This window comes from Mauremys mutica, chromosome 2, assembly GCF_020497125.1.
Source record: "Mauremys mutica isolate MM-2020 ecotype Southern chromosome 2, ASM2049712v1, whole genome shotgun sequence".
Taxonomy (NCBI): Eukaryota; Metazoa; Chordata; order Testudines; family Geoemydidae; genus Mauremys; species Mauremys mutica.
In genome coordinates, this window is record NC_059073.1 from 71216687 (window position 1) to 71232024 (window position 15338).

The 15338-nt window shown below is 43.2% G+C and overlaps 1 protein-coding gene across 1 annotated transcript in view; it reads right to left on the reverse strand.

The window, feature by feature from the left end:
- The window catches only part of RP1 (RP1 axonemal microtubule associated), a 200837-nt gene that overhangs the window by 114386 nt on the left and 71113 nt on the right, over positions 1 to 15338 (reverse strand). Inside the window, exons 5-6 of the mRNA XM_045004065.1 lie at positions 4253 to 4416; positions 2432 to 2518 (exon numbers count right to left, since the gene is read on the reverse strand). Coding sequence (XP_044860000.1) covers positions 2432 to 2518; positions 4253 to 4416 — 251 coding nt within the window. The remainder of the gene's footprint in view (positions 1 to 2431; positions 2519 to 4252; positions 4417 to 15338) is intronic.

Below are 15338 nucleotides of genomic sequence, written 5' to 3' on the forward strand. Positions count from 1 at the left end.
TCCTGGCTCTTGCTCTGGCCCGTTTGCAACTCTGGTGCCATAATGGAGCCATGAAGGCCTCCCTGGGGGATAGTCCCTGTGCAGAAGTGGTGCGGGAATGTCCTATGCAGTCCTATGCTACCCTCCTATGCAGCCACTGATATAGAGCCATAATAGGGAAGGGGCGCCAGGAGTGGAAGGGAAGCAATCAGTGTTTTGTGCTCTGACTATTCTGAGCTGCAGACCCTCCCAAAGGCAGCTGGCCAAGGCTGCCATATATTAGAGTAGCACCAGCAGCTCAGCATCCCCCGGCCAACCTAAGATTAAGGAAGTGCGAAGGTGACATAAAGCCCACTCCCCACTCTCCTGGGCTCATCCAACTGCTGCTTCACACGGTTTAGTCTGACATGTCCCTTTAATTGTAATATAAGAGAATCCCAGTTATTGGAAAGTCTTACTGCTGCCCACTCTTTCAGGGCTGGAATACTATGTTTAAAAGGAAGTAACTGCAAGAGGTTCACCACAAACGCTGGTGAACCAAACTCTCTCATCTTGCTTGAAGAAAACTGGCAAACCCAAAGCCTATTGTTATCTCCTGTGGAAAAACATGTGGGAGGGGAACACTTACTGCACGTGAGCGAGGTCGCACCACGCTTGAGAGAGGTGTTTGTAGTCATGAACAGACCTCAAACCATCTTAACACCGGGAGATCCATACGGAAAGCCACAGATGTAGGGGTTTATGCATGGAGGGCTAGCACTTCTGTGGGGCTGCCCAGCAGCGTAGCTCATTACTGAACATTTGTAGCACAAAAGTAATACAGCGTGATCTCTTGATTTCACATCTGCAGGAGAATGCATGGATTCCCCAGGAGATAGCGCTGACCAGTTTGTCTCCCCAGACTACTGACTGCGCTGTGTCCCTCTCCCCAGATTCCGTTGCAGTGAAGGACCATGCTGTGTTAACTCTACTGCACAAAATGTGGGGCTCTTTGTAGAAGATATTCGGCTCCTTTAGCCCCTCCCGCCAAAGCTGCACAGCAGATGGAATGATTGAGCCCTTGCTGATGGATTGCTGCCTAAAACCTGTGGTGGTTTCAGGTCTTGATGCAGCTGTTTTTATTTCAGATGAGCCCAGGTAAGTAGACAAAACAGACGTTGTGAGCCAAGACTCAACAGTGTACACTGAAATGCCATTGATTTTAATTAAGATCTACCAGCTTGCATACGTGGAGGCAAGGCGAGGAGGAAAGAAAGAGCCCAAGCTTCTTTTCTTTCCTTTTTTGCCTGAGTTCAGTTTCTCGATTTAAATAGATGCAGCACACAGAATGCGGACCTTGCAGGGTCTGTTCATAGAGGCTGGTGGAGGGCCAACATCTGCAGATTCATTTAGTGGGTCAGATTATATGCGACCCAAATAAATAATAAGTAAATAAGTATATAAATTACCATTCCCTGGATCACAGCTGCTCCCCTCTTCTAGTAACCCCCTCCCCCAAATATAGTTTAAGAAGGGCTGGTGGCCTGCCCCCGAACCTTTTCTAGTGTTTGGGTGGGGGGCATGGAATGGCTGCTCTCCTCCATTATGAGCTCCTGCCTTCCGCAATCCTTAAAGAGTCTTCTGGCAGATAGGAAACTTCAGGCTGTCCAAAACCCAACAGGAGTTGGGAAACACTTTGACTCTGACTGTCAGCTACTGAGCTAGAAGAGGTGTCCCATAGTTCCTAGGGCAGAAACTAAGGAACCATCTGGACTCCCTGACAACCTAGTAGTTATACAACTTCTGCATCCAGGCATGCAGGTACTAGGGAAATGTGGTCAAAGAATGCTGCCCAGACATGGACCTGGTGTACAAGATTGTAACTAGGTTTACTTCAATGGAACTGCAACTATTGGTACCACTCTGAATCTGCCCTCAAACATGAATTATAATAAGCTCTTTTCATCTGTAGCTCTCAACGTGCTAAAGGAGGTTAATAGATGAGAAAACTGAGGCACAAAGAGGTGAAATGACTTGTTCAAGGTCACACAGTAGGTGACTGGCAAACCTGGGAATAGAAACCAGGTCTCCTTACACCCAGACCTCTGTCCCATTTCCTGGGGCACACTGACCACACCTTGTCTCAGTAAGGGTTGGAAAGAGAACTAGCATACTACCTATGCTACATACCACACCTTGTATAAACCATGGAAATACTCAGTATATAACTTGTAATTTAGAAGGATCATAAATATTCACTGGACATCCTTTCTCCTTAGAAACTGAAAAGGAAACCTTAGCAATATGGCTCTTGGGTTGCCATAAACTCCTCACAAGAACAATCGACAATAAATAGGTTTCTCGGTGATGCAATAAGCATCAGTGTCTCACTGAAATACTTCTCCCAGGATTTTTTATTATTATTTTGCTCATTTGGACACAACAAGATAAAACACTTGCTCAGGGTTCTCACCTCTTCACAGTGCCAAGAGGGGGATTCTCCAGAATTATTGTGTCCTATGCGTATTTTATAGAGCTCTCCTATGTCTCCAGTGTCAATCTATAAAGGAAATAAAGAGATAAATTGCATGTAGCTCCTTAAAAGAAAAATTCCAACGAACAATTAGTTCAGTAGGTATCACTCGTATGTTACATTCCTGTTTTAAAAACTGTTTCCTGGAGAACAGTAACAATCAGGCATTGTGTTGTGTTTAAAATACAGCGTCTCTTGATACAAAATGGTCTACTTTGATTATCTTGTAAGACTGTGTTTGGAATAAGATTAGTTCTTGGGAGTGCTGGATGCATGCTTCCAACTCTAAACATGGCTTCAGTGATCTCAGTGCACCAACTTTGCATGCAAGTCAGTCAAGCAGCAACGTGTGAACTGATAGAGAGATCATCATTTGGGCTTTGGAACTAATAGGCATCTCTCATCCTCTGCGGTATGAGTTTTCTCATGATTTAGTCCACTCACTGGAACTGCTTTTCTCCCAACACAGCAGTCTGGACAGCTCATCTTCTGAGTTCACTTACACTTCAGAGATGCATGTGAAGCAAACCATTGGATGCTAACTCCCCTGGACTTTGAGAAATAAACAATAAAGAACTTCCTGCACAGAGATACACAAGGATAAATGCATGGCTTCCCTTCTCTTCCCCTCTGCTTGCATGACAGTCAAACAGAGAGAGCCCAAGGCAAGACTAGGCCAGAGGGTGATAAAAACGTTGTTCACACGATGAAACTCAGATGCAGGAGAGAAATGGCGGCGGGGGGGACAAAGACAGGGAAGAGGAACTGTGTTTGCTTTTGTTGTAAGGCAACCCTAATCCACCTGCTCCCCTGGAGCATCGTTGGCGGCATCTTCCAGCGCTTCTGAAGCTCATCAACCACAATAAGACTATCTCTGGAGCCATCGCTAGTGAATGAAATTTGCTTTTGTGTTAATAATTTGGCTGCTATTGTACTATTGCCATTTTCTTTTTCCTCCAGATCCCCTAGACACACTCAGAGTTCATGTCTATTATGACAGGTTTCAGAGTAGCAGCCGTGTTAGTCTGTATCCGCAAAAAGAACAGGAGTACCTGTGGCACCTTAGAGACTAACAAATTTATTTGAGCATAAGCTTTCGAAAAGCTTATGCTCAAATAAATGTGTTAGTCTCTAAGGTGCCACAGGTACTCCTGTTCTTTTTCATGTCTATCATGTTTTTGTGCAGATGGTTTTGTGTTAAAATATCCATCATAGATACTTCTATGGTCCCCCATTACTGTACTATTTGAGCGTCTCACAGTCTTTAATCACCTCTGGAAGATAGGGAAATATCATTATTCCCATTTTACAGATGGGGAACTGAAGCAGAGAGAAACTAAGGTCCTAATCTTCAAAGCTGTTTAGGCACCTAACTTCCATCTCATAGAATCATAGAATCTCAGGGTTGGAAGGGACCTCAGGAGGTCATCTAGTCCAACCCCCAACTACTAAGCCCTACTACTTCATTTCAGCTTTAAGATCTTAAAAATGAACCCAAATGTTTGGCTTCTCTATCCTTTGCAGTTAGTTATTTGGTTCTATATACAATAGTTGATATTTCTTAATGAAATATACTGAACTTAATTGGCATTTAAGAAAAACAATTAGGTTTAGCTCTGTATTTAACAGTAGTATTACTTGTTTCCTGGTCTATGGTAAAAAAACTGACTGTCCCTTTTATCACATAGCTTTACACATTTTATGTAATCTGGTAGGCCACTATGGACAATAAAGAAAATATACTGAATGTTTATTACTTACAGTGAAGATGTCTTCATTGCCCCTCTGAAACAGTTCCCCTTCTTCTCCATACAGAAAGATAGGCCCTGAACTACTGTAATCCCCATACAATGTAATATAAACCTGTGAGCTGGTTCCTGCAGATGGCATATCACTGGTGAGGACAGACACCTTCCATTTGCCAGCTATGAAAACATAAAAGGGCATGCATAATTACCTGAACCCATGACATCCTAGCAAAATTGTTTCAATAATCAAAATTCTAAGCTACATAATGCAGATAAATAGAAATATACACATCTGTATATATATATGCTATAATAAAGCATCCATTACGTGATTATTTAGTTTGCATGGTTAAGCACTCAAAAAACCAGAAAATGTCAGGTTGCATGCAGATCCTTTGCTGTGCTCCTTTGTGCATATGTAATATGATACAGTCTAATTCATGAACGCACATTCTCAAATAACATGATATAGCATCACATAGTTCTTTTCTGTGCCCTTACATACACATTGAGAGCATCTTGTTTTTTCACACAACTTAATTCCATAGTTCCAACTATATCTTTATTGTGTTTTTTCACACAACTTAATTCCATAGTTCCAACTATATCTTTATATAGTCTTCTTATAAAAGTTCTCTTCAACCAAAAGCACATATTTTAATAATTAAGTCAGCAACCAGGTGCTTTGTATATTTTTGTTTCAGTAAGCAGCACAGCCTTCTCAGAGTATGTCTACATTGCAGCTTGTGTAAACATACCTGTGCTAGCTTTAATCTAGCTAGTTTGAACAATAATAGCAGTGAAGACACAGTTACACAGGCTTCAGTGTGAGCTAGTAACACTAGTATGTTCCCAGGAGCCCTAGGAGGCTTATACAGCCCCTGTGGAACCTTTTCCATCACTTCTTCACTGATATTTTTAGCCACGTTAGCTAGGTTAAAGTTAGTGTGGGCATGCCAGTCCACGCTACAACCACAGGGCAGTGTAGAAGTACTCGCAGTGGCAGTCCAAATAATTAAACAGTTAACTATGAAGAAATTTAGGTGAAAACATCAGTAGCCTATAGATGCCAGCAACTGTCCACTATGAACATAGGAACGGCCATACTGGGTCCATCTAGCCGAGTATCCTGTCTTCCAACAGTGGCCAGAGCCAGGTGCTTCAGAGGGAATGAACGGAATGGGTAATCCTCAAATGCTCCATCCCATGTGGCCCATTCCCAGCATCTGGCAAACAGAGGTTAGGGACACTTCAGGGACATTGTGACTCTGCTATAGTTAAGCCAGACCACAGTGTGGCCGACCCTCATGAATTTGCTGCAGGTAATGTGATTTGGCCCCTAATGCAAGACAGCGTGTGATGACGCAAAAGGCTGCAGCCTTCATGTGATTTTTAGAAGCAGTGAGCAATACCCCCATGGTGCCCTATAGCGTCATAGAAGCCACACTAAACAGCAAGGCCATATGTGCTAGTCCCAGCTCTTCCGCTGACTGGAAATGAACTGCCGTTGATATTTCTGTGCCCTTCACAGCTCTTATTTTGAGCCCAGGTTTCATACCGTGGAGGTAATTATTATTCATCATATTCACAGATAAGATAATTGAGAGCTTGCACAAAGCAGAGCTGGAACTGGAATCCATGGGTCTAATATAACTGAGCCCAATCTCAACTACCAGGCTACACAGTCTTTCAGAAGAAACATGTCAAATTAGGGGCTTGTGCAATTGACACCAGCACAGTGTGGCTCCATGTCCCTCTCTAGCAGCTAGAGCACATAGAGAAATGTACAACTCTTCTAATATTTCTGAGCTAAGAGAACCGGTTCTATAGCTGAAGAGATAGAGGCTCATTGTTTTACATCAAGAGGTCTTGGCTTCACTCCCTACAGGATCCAACAAGGGACATTATTACATTTAGCTATGTTGTCTGTAACCCCTACACCACAATCAGCTCCCAGAATCACAAATAGAAACCCAGGCTCCTGATACCCAGCCTGTCACTGCTATCTCACAAATACTAGTATAACTCATTGGGGGGGGGTGTTGTGGCTCCCTATATGGGCTGTGCCACATAGAGGATAACAGCATGTTTATCCCACACCAGTTGCTCCTATACCTGAAGAAGAAAAAGTTTGTGATGTGGAAAGTTCTGGGGTCAAGCCCTGTTGATGGGCCAGGTGGGGGTAGAAAAATATGCAAATGAATGCAAGGATGCTGGAGTAATTGTTGGGTTGACTTTATATTGCAAAATGTATTTAAGGGTGAATTTGGATCTTATGTTAATAGTTGGACTGTTGCTTTTAAAATTGTTTGCACTTGATTAATGGGTGCTCTCCCAGTAAGATGTGGGTGTGCCAAACTGAATATGTGTTGGAGATCAGGAGCAATGTGTTGGAGATTGTGCCTCTGTATCCAAAGAGTGAGAGACCCAGCCTAGGTTAATAAATCAGACCTTGATTTCATAAACTTATCTTTCCAGAAAGCAAGTTGCATTCTCACAGGTGTAATATTAGCACTTATGGGGGACTGGATGCTTCAGTACACTGGTAATGAGCTAGAGAGCATTTCACCTGTAGGTCACCCGTTTGAATTCTGCCAAGATCAGCAGGGGTTAAAAGTGTCTCTATCTAATGGAAGTCTGATAGCCTTTGGTATCTGACTTTGGTGAGTCCCCATTTCGGCTCCCACTTCCCAAACTTCACCATGCTTTGCCTTAGCTTGCAAGCTCTTTATGGCAGGGACTCTCCCTTACTGTGGCTATGTCTACACTTTGACATGGGGCTGTAAATCTCAGTTTAAGGAGACATACACATGCTAACTCTGATTGAGCTAACACACTAAAGTAGCCGTGGCAGCGTGAGTGACTAGCCAACACGTACAGACCTGTCCAAGGCATTAGGCATGTACTTGGAGCGGCTAGCCTGTCCCGCCACACCCACACTGAATGTTTAGCAAACTTGCTCAATCTGAGTGTCTCCTTGAGCTGAAAAGTCACACCCCCAACTCACTGTACAGACATACTGTGTGTGTCACCACATTTTAAAAAAATCTTATGATTTTGGGGGGGCCTGATTTCTGATTTTGGGCCAGGGCCGGCTCCAGACCCCAGCGCGCCAAGCGTGCACTTGGGGCGGCATTTTGCCGGCAGGGCGGCAGGCGGCTCCAGCGGACCTTCCGCAGTCATGCCTGCGGGAGGTCCGCCGGAGCCGCGGGACCAGCGGACCTCCCGCAGGCATGACTGCGGAAGGTTCGCCGGAGCTGCCTGCCGCCCTCCCAGCGCACCCTCCGCAGGCACGTCTGCAAGAGGTCCCCCGGAGCCGCGGGACCGGCAGCGCGCCCCCTGCGGCATGCCGCCGTGCTTGGGGCGGCCAAATTCCTAGAGCTGCCCCTGCTTTGGGCACATGTGAGATTAGTTTACTCTTCTACCTCTTGGTTGAGGGATACTGCAGGTATCACAATTACAGCAGGCCGCTGCATGGTGGGAGACATTTGAGTTAGAAGCTACTTGTACCCTCCCCATGTAAGGGCCAGCCATCTGGCCCCTGGTAAGCATAAGAGTGTAATGTAAACTATATGCTTACAAATAAACAGACTCCACTCTGAAAAAAATTATGAGATAATCTGTTCGGGAGGGAGTGGAGGCTGGGGGAAGGGGTGTGTTTGCTAACTCCTTTGTGACAAATCCAATGCAGAATATACACAATTGCTACATCACCTGTTGTTTACTAAGTATATGATCTGCACTGGAACAGCTTTGGTTTGTGGTCCTGGGGTTAAATATTTTGTTACATTTGGGGCTGAAGTATGAAAGGGTCTCACTGGCTAGTGGCAAGAGACCTGAGAGAATATATCAGTGTTTATAATTGGCTTTACTTCAGATGAAAGTGTGTAGGAAGATCCCCAGTTACAATCCACAACAGGAGTGAATTTCTCACACAAAATGGCATGGTCATACTGAGATACACCTAAATCGATAGATCGATAGATAGATAGAATGTGACCTGCTATAACATGGATTCGCATACAACACGGTAACCCCAGCGCTCCGGCAGCAGGGCTCGGGTGGCTCTTTAAAGGGCCCGGGGCTCCGGCTGCTGCAGGGAGCCCCGGGCCCTTTAAATCGACACCCGAGCCCTGCTACCACTACCCCAGGGCTCCAGCAACAGGGCTCTGTCGGCACTTTAAAGGGCTTGGAGCTCTGGCTGCTGCAGGGAGCCCCAGGCTCTTTAAATCACCGCTGAGCCCTGCCGCCACTAGCCCAATATAGCGCGGTTTCACCGATAACACGGTAAGATTTTTTGGCTCCTGAGGACCACGTTATATCGGGGTAGAGGTGTATATATTTTCTGCAGCCATGTGGTAAAATCGTTTGAGTAAAGGACTAGGTGGAATAGGGGCTCCTAGATTCTACTCCCATCTCTAGTTACTGATTTAGGTGATGTAATGTGTTCATTTTGTGCCTCTATTTAACCATCCATAAAAAAAAAGAGGTACAGTAATTCTGTCATGGCTTCCAAGTGATGAGGAGGATTTAGATTCCAGCACTGACTATTTTCTTGTTTGGACACAAATAAATAGACATAGGCACAGAATAATAGCCTAACCCAAGGGTAGGCAAGCTATGGCATGGGTGCCGAAGGCAGCACGCAAGCTGATTTTCAGTGGCACTCACACTGCCTGGGTCCTGGCCACCAGTCCGGGGGGCTCTGTGTTTTAATTTAATTTTAAATGAAGCTTCTTAAACATGTTAAAACCTTATTTACTTTACATACAACAATTGTTTAGTTATATATTATAGACTTACAGAAAGAGACCTTCTAAAAACATTAAAATGTATTACTGGCATGCGAAACCTTAAATTAGAGTGAATAAATGAAGACTCGGCCCACCACTGCTGAAAGGTTGCCGACCCCTGGCCTAACCTGTATTTAACTACAGTACATACATAGTTCCTGGCTTTTGCACTGAGCATGGATGGAAATGGAAGAATAAAAGCATCAGCAAAACTTATTTCTCATAGAACTCCAGAGACTAATTAAGTGCCAACTCCCCTACCCATTTTGGTTCACTGCTTCTCTCACTGACAGTGTTCTGACTGTAGTATGAGTCTGTGTATTTATCACACCCACAATCCATTCAATTCTTTAAGAATATGTGCCATGGCTGTCACTCAGAATTACATCATGTAATGGTGGTATCATGCAAAATGACAACTGGCAGGCTGAGACACTAGCAGCTATGTTTTAGGGCACAGAGTTGTAATTTTAAAGTGTGAAGTAATCAGTAAATAATATATATTTTATTCTGTCACACCCTTACCATCTTATACAAAAATACCACAATCCATTTTCAGCCTGTGTGGATGGGACTTACTCTGTTATGTTGTGAAAGAGCTGGGTCAGATTTTTAAAGAGATTTAGGTGCCTAAACTGGCAGATAGGCTCCTAAATCCACCATTGTGATAACACTGACATTTTACAAGCTGCACTCAGGTACCACCTGAGCCCCTAAGTGCTGAAGTCCCCAGGCACCCAAGTTTCCACTGGTCAGAAATTTCAAAGCAGCCTAAGTACCTTGGAGATGGCAGCAGCAAGGCTCAGGCCAAAGCCCTTGAGGTTCCAGAGCAAGATTTTTAAACTAGACAGGGTACTCCTTCTTCTAAGCACACCTAAGACCCAATACCTGTCAGAGCCCATAGCAGGAGGGCTGGATGTAGGTCACTAATAGGTGGGGTGGCACAGGGAAACAAAAGACGAGCTTGAAAGAGGTGTCTCGGGTGACTAGTAGACAGAGAAAAAGACAGTTTCAACCTGTAGGCCATCAACTAACTAGGGGTGACCTAAATCCAGGAGAAGGTTCACAGCTGAGAATCTCGAGCAGAGGGAAGCACCTACCTCTGGCCTGTCAGCCAGATGCATCAGGTCAGCAACTTAAGTGCCTAAGCCCTTTGCCTCTCCTCAACCCTCTCAGCATTTCACTCCTGGCTTGCTTCCATGGCTCCCTACGCAGCTGGCTGGCGGGCTGGCCTGGGCTACACTAGCGGGGGGGGTTGAACTAAGATACCAACTTCAGCTACGCAAAGTATCTTAGTTCGACTTACCTGGCCGTCCTCACGGCAGCGAGTCAACTGCCGCGGTTCCCCTGTCGACTCCGCTTACTCCTCCTGCCGAGGTGGAGTACAGGCGTCGATTAGCAGATCGATTTATCGTGTCCAGACGAGATACAATAAATCAATCCTCGATACATCAAACACTACCCACCAATCCGGCGGGTAGTATAGACATACCCTAGGGTGCTTAACTATCCCTGTGCGAGCAACACCTAAGTTCTTTTAAAAGCTCTGGCCCTCAGTCAATAAAACACTTTGGCACTCAAAAACATCTTCATTCTGTTTTGCAATATTTCAAAGGAAGCACTGCCTTGAGACAATAGGTGTTGTAAACCAATGGTGCAAATGACACACAAAAATGTTGGGAGAAACCAAGAGTTCTTGCTTTCAGACAGCCTTCAACAGGATAATAGAAATATGGAGGGGGATACATCTCTCTCCCCTTAGTGGTTATGCGGGTGCTGTAAACTCCCCTTTATTAAAGACAATGTGGTACAATTTGTCTAAATTCCTAATTTAAGTGACTAAACAAATTGTATTTATTCCGCAACGGCTGAGTAATTGGGATATGCACTGGGTGTTTTGGAAAACCATTACAGTAATGCTCTTGATGTCCATTGATTGGCTGCAGAGCCATTCCACAGCACTATTGTAAGCTCAGGGCTGCAGTAGCATCTGGGGCTGCTCTGTCTCAATATGTGAAGGGGATTGGCTGGTGACATCGCCTAGTTATGAATGCTCTGCTCACAACACATTTGGTACCCTTGCCTGCCTCCATTCCATCTAAATGATTCTCCGCATGCTTCAATGGATGGACTTTCCCCCAACTCTCAAAGCACTAGCTCTATTTCATACACCTGCATCGCATCTCCACATACTACTTCACTCTGTGCAACAGAATGACATTTGTTCAACTGTATTTAGGACATTCTGATGCCTTCACCTTTGGCTGAGGATTTGGCCTTCACCATTAACCCTATCTGGATGCCAGTAGGGGCTTTAACCTCTCCCACGGAGGTTATATCTGTGAGATAGCCTCTCTTAATTAATTTATTCTTTTCACAGTTTTGCCAGAATATTCACCTCACAGCAGTGTTCTGGGATTAAGTTATTGGTTTCTAACATGCTTTGAGGTCCATGGTGTAAAGACAGCATAAGTACAAAGTATTAAAATAATGTGTAACGGGACAGAATATGGGAGTTGATAGATTGCTTAAAAACAGGGATCTAAAAAATCTCACTCTTGCATGAGATACGCACTTATTACAAGAATTAAAGATTGTAATCTAGCATTCATTAATTTCTGAAATAGATGCAGTTTGCCCCTGAATATCAGCTGAGTTTTCTGAGTACTTTTATACATATGGGCGCCAAAGGCTCAGCTAAATAATTATATTGTCATTATTAAATTATAAAACAAACTTCTGAATAGACACTCAATGTCAGGTTAAACTCCCATCCTTCAAGAACTGTCACAGTTTGAAGACATTAAACGGAGGCAGTGGAGAACAAATCATATCTTCTGAACCCAGGATACATTACAAAGTGGTTTTTTTTTTCATGGTGCATATAGATCCTTATTTGAAAGATCTCATTCAACTAAAAAGGCCAAAAAAGTTCAAAAATAGCCAACAGCACAGCAACAAGGACAGAAACTGCAAGAGAGAAAGGGGAGGAAGAGAAGCAAATAGCAGAATCACATTCTGCAACAATAGAGGAAAATATGGTCCACATTAAAAACTGGTATAATATGCTTTTACCATGTCTGAATTTATCTCAGAGTCTATAAAGTTTGCACTGTTATCAGAAATGTTGTCCTTTCCTGTGGTTGCGTGACTATGGTCTGATTAAAGCCAACTATATAGCACCCCTCCTTAATCCTGCATGTTGGCCTCATTTATAAGCATTAAGTCAACATATCTGTACAATGTGCAAGTCAGGCTATACACGTGTACCTGACAACTCAACTTAATTCCGATGATTAAGGTTAAAGCTTTGGCTTCATTAAATAATCCCCTTAATTCTTACAGTGGATTAATATGGTAATTGGACTAATGCCATTTGACAATATCAGTGCTATCACAGTTAAAGGAAACGTGTTTAAGAATGATAAGTTAAGCAATAGAGTTGCACTGGCTCCTTTTGACATTCATAAAAGTAATGGAAAACATGCCTTAGTGAACTGGGTATTGATAATTGATAAAATATAGCAAACAATTCATTGAGAACATGTTCTGTGTTCTCAAACTGAATATACCATTTCTGAGAAATTAGTAAAGCTTCATTAGCTATTGAGTGTATTTTGTCCAGGCATTGGTCTTTGGAAAGTATGAGCAAAAATTCTTCAGCCATTTTTCAGAACAAAGGAAGTGAAAACAGTCAACAACCTTTTTAATACCCAACCGTTTCAGCTAAGGCAGTTATCCAAAAAAATCACCTTCTGGAACAGGTGGAAAATGTCACCTGTAGAGTTGAAGAAAAGTTAAAAATAATCAAAACCAAAGAATTAGATTGGAAACCATTGTGCAACCAACCTTAACCAAAGTGATTGCTGCTGTTCCCACTATATTATCGATTGATTGCTAAATGATTATTAAAACACATTGAATTAAAACACTCTCCATGCCTTCATGTCCTGAACCTCGTTTTGCCCACACCTTTGTTGAGCCTTATAACCTGTTGAAGTTCCTACGCTCCTAGAAATGGAGTAACATCAAAACTGTCACACCAGTAGTCCATTTAGTCTCGAATCCAGTCTAAGGCTGTGGCCAGTACCAGAGGCTTTGGGGGAAGGTTCAAGAAACTCTTTAATGGACAATTATGGCATAAACTGCCAACTAATTAGTGGTTGTCTTGTGCCCTGAAGCACAAGTGTTTGTATCCGTTATTTTTTTCTTAATCATATAAATCATGTCTAATCCTTTTTCCAATCCTGAGAAGTTGCTCGTATTGATATTGGATATTTTGTTGCAATGAGTTTAACAGATTACAAATACTCCCTGTATAAAAGAAATTTCCATAGCTTTAAATGTGTTTCCTTTCAATTTCCTTGGGTGTTCTATTGTTCTTGTAAGATGAGAAAGGGTGAATAGGAGCATCCTATTCTCAATACCAGTCATTGTTTTGTATATCTCTGTCATGTCCCTTCTTATCTTCACCATCTTTAAACAAAACAGCCCCATCGTTTTCAAACCTCTACTCAGCCCAGCCCTCTCACATTTTCACCACACATCTCTGGGCCTTTTCTATTCCTGCAATTTCTTTTCTAGGCTTTGTCTACACTACAAAGTTAAGTCGCTGTATAGCCATCACAGGAATTAGAGCAGTGTGCTCCCATTCACACTGTGCTCCTTCTGTCGGTGGTGCGCGTCCTCACCCAGAGCGCTTCCACTGACTGAAGTGGGGCACTGTGGGGCACTGACAGCTGGAGCCCTGCAGCCCTGGTGCTGACAAGCCCAAGCTGTCAGCCGGGCGCTGGGCTCACATCTGGACTCCCCCTCCCCCGGCACTGATAACCCAAGCTGTGAGCCTGATGCCTGGCTGATAGCTCAAGTGGTCAGTGCTGAGGAGGTGTGGCCTAGCTCTATGAGCCCAGCGCCCAGGGCTGTCAGCACCAGGGTGGGGAGGGGCCCAGCTATGAGCCTGATGTGCGGGGTTGACAGCCAACAGCTGATGTAAGCAACATAGTGTCTACACAGACACTATGTCGCCCTAACTACATCGTCCTAAGCACTACACTTCTCGCAGAGGTGGAGTTATTAGGTCGGTGAAGTGGGTGACTTACGTTGGTGGGAGCACAGTTGTAGCATAGGCACTGACATATTTAGGTTGACGTAAGCTGCCTTATATCAACTTAACTCTGTAGTGTAGATCAAGCCTAACATAGGCTGACCAGAAGTGAATATGGTGTGCTGGATGAGGGTGCAGTATCAATTTATATTAGAGCTGTCAATTAATCGCAGTTAACTCCTGCGATTAACTGAAAAAAATTAATCGCAATTTAAAAAATTAATCATGATTAATCACAGTTTTAATCATATTGCTAAACAATAGAATACCAATTGAAATTTAGTAAATATTTTTGGATGTTTTTCTACATTTTCCAATAAATTGATTTCAATTACAACACAGAACATAAAGTGTACAGTACTCACTTTATATTGTTATTTTTGCTTACAAATATTTGCACTGTAAAAAATGATAAAAGAAATAGTATTTTTCAATTCACTTCATACAAGTACCGTAGTGCGATCTCTTTATCGTGAAAGTGCAACTTACAAATGTAGATTTTTTTTGTCACATAACTGCATTCAAAAATAAAACAATGTAAAACTTTAGAGCCTTCCAGGTCCATTTGGTTCTACTTCTTGTTCAGCCAATTGCTAAGACAAACAAGTTTGTTTACATTTATGGGAGATAATGCTGCCCACTTTTTATTTATAATGTCACCTGAAAGTGAGAACAGGCGATTGCATGACACCTTTGTAGCAGGCATTGTAAGGTATTTACATGCCAGATATGCTAAACATTCGTATGCCCCTTCATGCTTCAACCACCGTTCCAGAAGACATGCTTCCATGCTGATGATGCTTGTTAAAAAAAATGTGTTAATGAAATTTGTGAATGAACTCCTTGGGGGAGAATTGTATGTCTCCTGCTCTGTGTTACCCACATTCTGCCATATATTTCATGTTATAGCAGTCTCGGTTGATGACCCAACACGTTTGTTTCAAGAACACTTTCATTGCAGATTTGACAAAACGCAAAGAAGGTACCAATATGAGATTTCTAAAGATAGCTACAGCACTCGACCCAAAGTTTAAGAATCTCAAGTGCCTTCCAAAATCTGAGAGGGATGAGGTGTGGAGCATGCTCTCAGAAGTCTTAAAAGAGCAACACTCCGATGCGGAAACTACAGAACCCGAACCACCAAAAAAAAAAAATCAACTTTCTCCTAGTGGCATCTGACTCAGATCATGAAAATGAATGTG